At 35.8% G+C, this 11,061-nt stretch overlaps 1 protein-coding gene across 1 annotated transcript; it reads left to right on the forward strand.

Annotated features, from left to right (window-relative positions):
• LOC125809457 (uncharacterized) lies at window positions 1-5,043 on the forward strand. Its single transcript, XM_049489089.1, has 10 exons — window positions 1-49; window positions 155-352; window positions 1,302-1,468; window positions 1,847-1,945; window positions 2,081-2,149; window positions 2,219-2,359; window positions 2,464-2,553; window positions 2,888-3,058; window positions 4,769-4,844; window positions 4,916-5,043. Exons 1-10 carry the CDS (start codon window positions 1-3, stop codon window positions 5,041-5,043), a joined length of 1,188 nt encoding a protein of 395 aa, XP_049345046.1.
• The last annotated feature ends 6,018 nt before the right edge of the window (window positions 5,044-11,061 follow it).

The raw sequence follows: 11,061 nt of genomic DNA on the forward strand, positions 1-11,061 counted from the left end.
ATGGATATGCTCTTGCCTTCACTTTCTCTTTCTTACCCTAAAGTAGCAGGTACTCCACAACACATTCTACAACGCTGAACATCAAAAAATTAATAAATTAACTGGGGTTTTGTATCTCAATAATGTAAAGACTAAAGTGATTAATATTTGTTAGGTAAATGGCAAAATTGTAGAAAATTTCTGGGTACCAATAGGGTCGCTAGAATGTGTGCATTTACACCTTCGAATTCGAAGAAGAAAACAGTATGGATATGGACGGAGAACAAGCAAGTAATGACAGCTGCAGTGGAGAGAGGCTGGAATACTTTCATCTTCCCTTCCAATCGCCGAGATCTTGCCCTTGACTGGTCTTGTAAGTTTTTCTTTTCTTCCTGCACTTGTTGCTCATTCCAACATTTAAACACATACACCGATTTTTTATTTATCCAATATTTACTTGCTACACCCCTTAACAAAACAATAATTAGAATGACACTTTTATTTTATCATCCTTTGGACACTTGGGCCTTCCACATTGAGAAGTTATGGCTGCCAGCAAGTCTAATCGTAAGCTGGGTAACCGGGTTGAATTGAACAATGGTGGTAGTGTTAGTTGCATCAGAATTGGTAACCGAGGGTGCCATTGGTGGTGAGTGGATAATAAGAAACTTAGAACTCTGTGTGGAGAAGAAAAACTCTTGATACCATATAAAGGTTTGAGGTATAGAAGAGAAAGATACTTTTATTCACGTACGACCTTCTCTTTAAATAGAGCCAATACAGAACTGATAAGGTACATTACTAACAGAAACCTAGAGTATGGGAAACTATTGAAGTTCTAATTAGTAAAGATGACTAATCAGATGGCTGAAATACAAGAAACTAATAACAGACTCCTAAACAAAAGGGTAACATCTATTATCTATTAATACCTAACGGGCTAAATCGATAACGCATGTCCTTGACCTCATATAAATTTAATTGTACTGTGTTCTCGGTGAACAAAATTATCTCTTGATTTTCTAAATTTGTCTAGTAAAAGTGGACATCTATTTTTGGTACATGGGGGGAGTAGTTTGATAACCTATCATTGTGCGAGTTTAGTTTCAACTTTTTAAAGTTTGAAAATCCAGTTTAAGATTCAGTGTCAGGGCATGATCATGAGAAACAAGAGGGATTTTCCTGATTCTATACCCCATACATGCTTTCTTTCTGATTAACTATGTATGCTGAGCATGGATTTCCATTGTGCTATTCGAATCATGTTGTTTTCTACAATGTTTGATTGTATTCTGCTACATTTCTGGTTCTATCACATGCAGCAATTGCAGTGATATATCCTCTCTTTGTTGAAGAGGGGAGACTAATTGATCATGAGTATAAGAGCGTTGCTGCATTTGCTGAGATTTCTTCCCCTCAACAGTTAGAACAGTTTCAGATATCGGAGGAACAGGCAGACAAAGTAGTTGTTAATCTACTAGATTGGCAGGTATTCATTGCACATCTCTTTCACAATGTTATTTGCTGTCGTAAGATACTTTGCAAACTGTCACCACACTAATGGAAAAACCATTTCTAGATTTGTAACAATAATTTCTAAATGATTTTTTTTTTTCCAAAAGCTTAACCTTTGTAAGTTGGTTGCATATCATCATCCGATCAACAATCAGGCAACGATGCCTCAATCCAAATCAGTTGGAGTGGACGAGTTGGTTTCTATGTATTACTGTATTTTATTTGTCTGGGTTCATCTGGATGCTCTCTCTAGTTGTTAATTGGCTAATCCTTGCATTGCTCCAAGTACATTAAATTCTCCATCTTATACATGTCCACTTGAATTTCTGGTTTATGTTTGTTCATTTCTTAGGTGATACCTGCTGAAAACATTGTTGCGGCTTTTCAAGGCACTCAGACAACTGTACTTGCTGTCTCAAAGACCCAATCAGAAGCTCAAGTCTTTCTTGAGGTAGTATACTAGGCTGAACTTTAAGTCATGAAGAAACGAAAGTCTCACACAAAGTAGGGGATATTGTGGTACTTAGAGTGGTGTTTTGCTATTAAGAAGCACCAAGTTTCACTTCCATCTTTTCTGCTTTGCCAGGCCTTGGAACACGGTTTGGGTGGTGTAGTAATGAAAGTTGAGGATGTTGGCGCAATCCTTGAGCTGAAGGTAGTGCCTTCTCAAAAGGGGATTCTTCCTTGTGAAGAGTTGGTTTTTGATGTCAGTTGTCATTGTTAGGGTTATTTTGATAGAAGACGTGATGTGGACAGTCTGTTGAACTTGACGAAAGCCATAATAACTCATATTCAAGTGACTGGAATGGGTGATCGTGTCTGTGTGGATATCTGCAGCCTCATGAGACCTGGTGAAGGTCTTCTGGTTTGCTCCTTCTGTCCTGTCTATTCTGTTTGTCTACAATTTGCAAATAGTCTTAGTTTTTGGCATTTCAATTTCATTCTTACTGCATAACTTTTGTCCCTTAGGTTGGATCCTTTGCAAGAGGGCTTTTCCTTGTTCACTCAGAATGCTTGGAGTCAAATTACATCTCTAGCAGGCCTTTTCGAGTTAATGCGGTGCGTCCCATTTGAAGCCATTTAAATGTTCAGTAAAGGATCGAAAGGACAACAACTTTAACTTGACAGTGAAAGTATCATTTTGTTATTTCAATGTTTCGTTAGCATTTCTGGTGGTTTGCCAAACAGTTATCTCCACAAACTGGATCCTAGTGCTAACCTCTAGAGAAGACATCTCTAGTATTACCATAACTGCATTTTCCCCTTGTGACTTTTATAAGTTTTTGTTCCAGATCCTCAACTCCAATTCTTTTTGGTGTTGAATTGCGTTAATGCATCTCAAACTATAATGTACAGCCAGTGGTCTTCAGTATGACAATTCTTTGGACTTTAGCAGGGGCCTGTCCATGCATATGTTGCTGTTCCTGGAGGAAAGACTAGCTATCTCTCAGAACTCAAGTCTGGGAAAGAGGTCATTGTGGTTGATCAAAGGGGTATGCAGCGAACAGCAATTGTTGGCCGTGTAAAGGTAGAGACTAGACCACTGATCCTTGTGGAGGCAAAGGTTTGTGAAGCTTTCCATCTCTGCTAAAATTAAAGGTTCTCTGCCTTCTTTGCTTGTTAGTGTGATTTTCTTGCTCGTGTAACTTTGGCATATTGTGGCTATGGATACAAGCATAATACAACTATTCATCATAGAGTATCTCAAGTAGGAAAATAGAAATCAAATTAGCTGGACAAATGTGATTTGGCAAGGATATCTGTCACAACCCAAGACTACCCCTAGACATGACATGGTACCTAGAATCCCGAGAGACTCTAAGTGAACCACATGACATAGCTTGACACTAAGAAAGCATACATAATTGAAATAGCAAGGAAAGCGGAATAAAGTCTCAAATGATACTTTCAAAATATAGGGATAATATGAATACAAGGACTTATAACTGGGAAGTAATAATGTCTGAATAAGCCTCCACTATGTAAGTGAGTCACTCGGACAAGCCCTAGCTCACTCGAACAGTTAAATCTGAAATAAAGTCTGAAATGATCATAAAGAAAACATAAGTGGTATGTCCCTAAACCATGAGAACTTATCAATACTGAACAAAGCTAATAAGAGTATACTAACCACACATCTGATGGGAGCGTCAACACCTATGTTATAAGTCAATATAGGCACAAGAATGTATGCGTTCAGTACTCAGAATGTATTGTGTATGGAAATTTGAATCCTTGGAACCCTAGCTTTCTTGGGGAAGAAGACTTGAGAGAGGAATTTTGAATTTAGGAGAATGAGAGTGAGTGTGGGAGGTTAGGGTGATTAGGAATCCTTTAAAGTTTTCTAAATAGGCTCAAAACTACAAAGTATAGGAGTTAAAAGAGTAGGAAAAGACCCAAATACCTTAACTAAAAACTGGCAAGCCACCCTTCATGGGCACCATCCACGGGCTATGAATCCTTTGATGGTCTGTGGACCCTCTTGTCGTATCGAAGCCCAAAACTTCCAGCTTTCTGATCCTTCATTCCACGATAGGGTCTACGGTTCGTGGATACTTTCACTGGCCGTACAACCCTCCCATGCAACCATCCTTGACCAAAGTTCCCTAAAGTCTAGTGTCATGGTCTACGGACTCACCCACGGTCCATAAAACCAACCATGGCTCGTGAATCCCAACTGTCCTGTCACCCCTCATTTATCAACTTTCTGAAGGTTGATCCGTGGACTGCTCTACAGTCCGTACATCTGTGGTCCACGACTTAGAGATTTCAATTCCTCAGGCTCCTTCCACGGACCGTGAAACCTTATACAGTCCGTGAATGCCCTCATGGAAGCCAAACCCAGCAACTTTGCACCAGATCTGAAACTCTTTAACTTCCAACTGAACACGTACTTCCAAGGTGTTACAATATCTTAGCTTGTTCTTTCTCAAAAAAAAAAAGAAGAAAAGTTGCAATCTGCAAATGTTGGTGTACGCCTGACATACTTGAAGTATTTAACTTCTGGGTGAGACTGCTTGTTCAAGAGTAAAAGAATTGAGCATAAGGCATGCGCACACCAGCAAAAGAACAAGTTGGAAAATACCTTTAGGTAGCTCTGTCGTATAACTCGTTGAGCTGTTCATAGTACTACTAGTTTCAGCATCTGCAACTTGCAACATTTCACGTGAAAATGAAGAACTATTATAAAGTTTCGCTGACTGGTTTAACTTTCAACCAGTTACATTTGTCTATTTGTATCTCTAATCCTAATTTGGAAATGGCAATCATGCAGGTAGAATCAGAAAATGAAAGCTATTCCATTCTCTTGCAGAATGCGGAAACGGTTGGATTAGTCTCTCCTCTTCATGGTAAATAATCTAGTCGAAGGAGCTTTCTCTTTTTGCTCTTTCTGTGGTTCAACATCCCTCTCTTTCTGCAGGTGAGGGACATCAGCGTACAACAATTCCAGTGACCTCACTAAAAGTTGGTGATGAGGTTTTGCTTCTACTACAGGGAGGCGCTCGACATACTGGAATAGAAATTAAAGAGTTTATTGTTGAGAAATGAGTTACTGTATTTTCCGCACATTCACACATTTTGTTTACAGATGAGTGGCCTTAACCTTTTAATGATGATACAAATGTATCTTTTACTAAATTCCTTAATTTTGTACCCAAAAAAGTTGTCAAATAAAACAATTTGGCTGACATGTTGATAGAAACCGAGGTTTTTTCTAGATAAAAGCAACAGAAAATATAAAGAGAGACACAAGTATCTCGTAGAACAATAGAAAGTCCAAAGAGAGACAAGTATCTTGTATCTCTTAGAACAACCTTTTCTACATACAAAAGATATATCAACACATGTCTACTTATTACTAGTTCTCCTATTATATAATAGATAACTATATCTACTTCATAACTATTTAGAATAAGGATAGGTAGCTTCTAAGAACTATAAAGAACTGTCAAATAACTCCTACTAACTGTAAGTAATCGCTCAATGCTCCATGCATGGATGAAATCTCTTGGAATTTGAGAAGATGCAAATCAGTATCTCCTCCTATCTTTCTTCGCTTCTTCCTCCTTAAATAAGTATGGAAGATATGTGCCTTATTACATGTACTCAAATAGGATTTTGATTTTTGATTATCCTTCTAACTCATTTCGATTATGTCGAATGAGGGATACTGTATAAATATACCCTTGTTATAAAATAAGTATCAATGCTAAGATAACAAAAAAGATGGATGTGAAATAGTAGGTGTAGTGTTTTTCTTTTCACTTGTTCTTGCTTCCCTCTTTGTTACAAGAAGAGGGGGTATATAGTTGTATATACTTGAACACCAAGTGTGATACATGGATATCTTTTTGGCATGTATACATTTTGAGCACCAAGTATATCATATAGCTAACTAGTATACACCACTTAGCATATTATGTGTATAATTAACTTACAACACATGCTGTATTAATTTGGACATCCATTTTACATTACTCCCCTTGGATGTCCATATAAAAGAAAAAATAATAGTGGAAGAAAAACTATAGTAATATGCATAATTTGTTGTCTCATTAAAAACCTTACCAGGAAAATCAGTGGTATAAAACCTTGGTTAAGGAAAAAAGAGTGCAATGCGTATTTACTCCCCCTGATATCTAGAAAATGACTCATTTCGATCTTGTTTCTCAACTTCTCAAAGATTGAAGTTGGTAATGCCTTGGTGAGCATATCTGCTAAATTATCACTAGAAGGAACTTGTTGAACATTTATTTCATCCTTCGTCTTAAGATAGTGAGTGAAATTTTTTTTTGGTGATATATATTTGGTTTTGTCTCCTTCGATGTATCCTCCTCTTAGTTGAGCTACACATACAACATTGTTCATATATAATTTCGTTGGAATCTCTTTCCTCGAAGGAAAACCACATGTTTCCTAGATGTGTTGAGTTATAGATCTCAACCAAACATATTCTCGACTAACTTCATGAATGGCTATTATTTCTGCATGATTTGAAGAGTAGCAATCATAGTTTGTTTTGTTGAACACCATGATATGGTTGTACCTCCATATGTAAATAGATCGACCTCTATATGGGTTAGACAAATATCTTGCATCTGCATAACCAATTAATTGTGAATCGGACCCTTTTAAATAAAATAGTCTCATATCTATGGTACCTAAAAAATATCTGAATATGTGCTTAATACCATTCCAGTGTCTCTGTGTTGGGGAAGAACTAAAAATATATTTGGTCGAGAATTATAAGCAAGGTACATCAATGCACCAATTGCACTAAGATATGAGGTCTCATCGCCAACAAGTTTTTCATCATTTTCATGAGGTCAAAATCTATCTTTATTAATATCAAGTGATCTTACAATCATTGGGGTACTTAATGGATGTGCTTTATCCATGTAAACTCTTTTAAAAATAATTTTGGTATATGTCGATTGAGGAATAAATATTCTATTCGTAAAATGTTCATTTTGTCCTTCCAAGATCTTTCATTTCAAATTTCTTTTTGAGACATTCTACTGCCTTTGAAATCCCTTCACGAGTTTCAATGATATTCAAGTCATAAAAAATATACCGCTATTATAACAAATTATGTTCCAGACCTTTTAATAAATACACAAGGATAAATTAAGTCATTCTTGTACCCTTTCTTTAATAGGTATTTGCTAAGGCGATTATACTACATGTGTCCTGATTATTTCAATCCGGATTATGATTTTTGAAGTTTTATTGAACAAGTTTCCTGGGAATCTTTATACATTTCAGGCATTTTAAACCCTTCAGGATTTTTCATAAAAATATCGTTGTTTACTGAGCCATATATACAGGTTGCAACGACATCCATTAGATGCATGTCAAGTTTTTCATGAACTTCCATATTAATAAGATACCTGAAAGTGATTGCATCCACCACATGAGAATATGTTTCTATATAATCAATGTCAGGTCTTTGTGAAAATCGTTGTGCCACAAGTCGTGCTTCATATGTTACGACTTCATTTTTCTAATTTCGTTTTCGCACAGAAACCTATTTGTACCTGACAAGATTTATACCTTCAGGTGTTCAGAATATCGGTCCAAAAACTTTGTATTTTTCAAGCAAATCTAATTCAACTTGAATTGCATATTTCCATTTTGGCCAATCATTCCTCTATATACATTGCTCGACAGATTTTGGCTCATAATCCTCATCTTGTTGCATTATTTTAATAGAATTATTATAAGTAAAAATATTGTCGATAATTATATTATTTCGATTGCACATTTTTTCCAATGAGACATAATTTATTGAGATCTCTTCGTTATTTTCAGGCACTTGAACCTCTTCCAAGGTTTCATCAATTATTATGTCTCTTTACTCTTCTTGAGTAGGTTCTTTTATATTATGACCATTGTTCCTTTCCTTTTTCGAGGATTTTTTACTTTAGAACCAATTGGTCTATTGTTGACACCCAATTTTGGCCCTTCACTATTAAATTAATTTTCAAGCTTCTCAAATTTGGAACAAATTGAAGTAATTGTTTTGAAATAAAATAAAATATCAAAAATAACTTTTGAAATCATTTTCAAGGCAATTTTCCATTTTTACTATAAAATATATCTCTATATACTTAAATATATAGATTTATATAATTTTTCAATTTGAATAAATAGTTAGTAAAACGTTTTACCAAAATAGAGTTGATTAAGTACGTATCGTATTTCCTTTAAAACTGATCACGATTTAATAAAGATCTTTCTCTTCGAAATAATTGTTTTGTGTTGTCGAAGTTAAGAAGCTTAAATAATTAATTAGATTCATAATTTATCTAGTTTCCATTTTATCAAATTTGAACTAAAACAGGCCGATTTGATGAAATATAGAGACCAAGGGACCTGCTCCCTTTGATATCCAATTGGAGCCTTAACTTGATGAGCCCAAAGCAATTATACCCAACCCAGCCCAATTTCTTTCATGCCAAAACAGACCCAATACCCATCAGATTACATACAATAACAATACATCAGTACCAACCGACCTCATCACGTTTCAGCTTCACGCGAAGAAACCCAGAAGCGACAACAACGTCAATACACAGTGATCCCAGACGGCGTGAATATATGCAGCAAACGGCGTCAAATAGACGGAACAGTACACCCTACGCGTACAGGCGGTACACAGCTTTATTCTCGTCGTCTTCTTTCTTTCCCTCGACAAACAGTACGCCTAGTACTGTTCCAGCCTTTTCCAGCCGCGGAATCATCCTTGCTCGCGCGGATTGACGCCACGTCGAGTTCAAGGACACCCAAGTGAATCAAGATCGTCCACCTCTATTTCAATCCGTTGAAATTATGAGAATTCTAGTTTTTTTTTTAGGGAATTGGAGTTGGAATTCAAATTGGCGGGCAGTGGCGGATCCAGGATTTAGAGTCCGTGGGTGCCAAATAGACTTATCGATTAAATTAATTTTATATTTGATTAAATTATTTGTCTTTTCGATATATATCATAAATCAGTCAATAAAATGTAAATAATAAGATATTACACTTTTATTGAGTATTTAATCAAATAAAAGAAAAGTCAAAGGAGTAATAATGTAATTAATTTAATTTAAGTCAATAACAATTATAAAAAAATAAAAATTGTGCCAGCTGTTTTTCCTTAAAAAAAGGTGCTTGGAGCCTTTTTTTTTCTTAAAAAACGTCTGCATCAAATTTCTCAAAAAAATAGGTACAAATGGGATTCGAACCCGTAACATCAGCCTTCTAAAGTTGCCCTCCTACCATGGCCCCACAAGACAGTTTTGTTCTGTGGGTGGCACGTTTTATATTTATATAAATATTATATATATATACCTATGTATATATAGAGTTTCCGTCGAAGTTCGGGGGTGGCGTGGCACCCCCAAACCTTTGCATAGATCCGCCATTGTTGGCGGGCCTTGTTCTTATCCAACTTCTCAACCCTTTTTCCAAAATTCCCAACCCTAGTTTTTCCTTATAAATATCCCTGTTATTTCACCGAAAAAGGGGGGTCGTTCTTCATTGATATACAGAGAGATATAAGGTTTACAAAGAAATCGATTTAGATAGTCCAAAGCTTGAAGGTTTAATTTTTTTTCATAAGGTTCTGTCCTTGAAGTCTTCATCCAAGCTTTCCGGAAAAGCTCCTTTGGTGGTGGACCCTCGTTGTTTACCACTCGTCATTCCAGTTCGCTGCCCAGAACTAGGTAAATTCTTTCTTAGCTTTGTTTGTGTTTAATTCCCGGCTTGTCTTCTATTTATGTGTTCTTGGCTTTGTTTAGACTTTGGTTTGATATTTGAATAGCTAATAATGTTTCTCCTGTGCTTACTGTTTTATTGTTATAGTCGTAAGTCTTCCTAACTTCTTTGGTGTTCTATTCGTGTTGCTCGTCTGAATTGGCCGTGAAGATTAACGTTCACCTTGGTTCTAATCCTTACATTTTTTTTCCTTTAATGATAAGCATCCAATTTTGTGTTTATGCATCTAAGATGTTAAGCTTATTAGTTTGATTTCGCTGTTAAAAACTACTGTGCCCAACATATTCATTTATTTTCTAATATTTTCTTCTTTGGCATTATACTGTACCCTTGCTCATGTTTCTTTATAGTTGATATTTGTTCAAGCTTAAATTTGCTAACAACATGTTTTAGTATGGTTTCGAGTACGTTTCAGTAACTGTCACTTTTTTTTTTTAAAGAAAAAATGATGGTTCCTCAGTGTATCCTATTTTTAGTTTTTGGGTTTAAAAAAATGTGTATTTATTTAGCTTAAAACTAATCTTGTTCTTGAACTATTACATTTGCAAGCTTGAATCTCTTGAACTCGTGGGCTGCTTAAGTTCTCTTTTTATATCCATTTAAGCTCTAGCTTCGTATTGCGCATTTTAGTTTGATTTTCTTCTCATCTAAGTTGGGTAACCGCTGATTTGTTGTTTTAAGGTGAAACCTTGTTGGTGGTATGAACTTAAGACGCTTATGTCCAAATGATGAATGTTAAATAGGCTTGAGTCTATTTATGTGTTAGGATTAGCTGCTGATTCTCTCTTGTATTGATCATGGCTCGGCAATATTTCTTATCGTTAAATTAGTTTGGATTACCCCATTTGTACGTATGCTTTAAGCAAGGATTAATGTCTCTTTTATACTCTTCAAGTTAATTCTCATAATCATGAAGATTATTAGCATGTTCTTGCCTCCTTATTGACCTTTATTTGATTCAAATCCTCTTACTAGTTCATAGTAGGACTGATTTATAAATTTGTAATCGCTCTCAATGAAGTCGAGCTTGCTTCGTATTTGAGTTTGAGTATCCTGTTTAAGTAGCTATTGCATTTATCATAGAATCTTTTATTTTGATGAGTGAATCATGAACTGGTGTTAGTTTGATTTCAAGAAGTCTTAAACCTTTAAGCGTTGCTTCAGAGATCCTTTAGATTGTTTTGACTGAAATTTCAGTCAGAAAGCTCCAAAATTTAGTTTTGTTACCTTCTTTCCCCGAGTTACTGATTGATAGGTTTCTTCAACATGTTTAAATGTGGCAGTCTCTGTTGTTTTGAATTGAAT

Source organism: Solanum verrucosum, unplaced genomic scaffold (genome assembly GCF_900185275.1).
Source record: "Solanum verrucosum unplaced genomic scaffold, falcon-dt-bn FXZP01000062.1, whole genome shotgun sequence".
NCBI lineage: Eukaryota > Viridiplantae > Streptophyta > Magnoliopsida > Solanales > Solanaceae > Solanum > Solanum verrucosum.

Coding starts and splice junctions, on each gene's coding strand:
- LOC125809457 (XM_049489089.1), top strand. CDS start 1: ATGGATATGCTCTTGCCTTCACTTTCTCTTTCTTACCCTAAAGTAGCA. Junction 353..1,301: donor TCTTGCCCTTGACTGGTCTT/GTAAGTTTTTCT, acceptor TATCACATGCAG/CAATTGCAGTGATATATCCT. Junction 1,469..1,846: donor TTAATCTACTAGATTGGCAG/GTATTCATTGCA, acceptor TTCATTTCTTAG/GTGATACCTGCTGAAAACAT.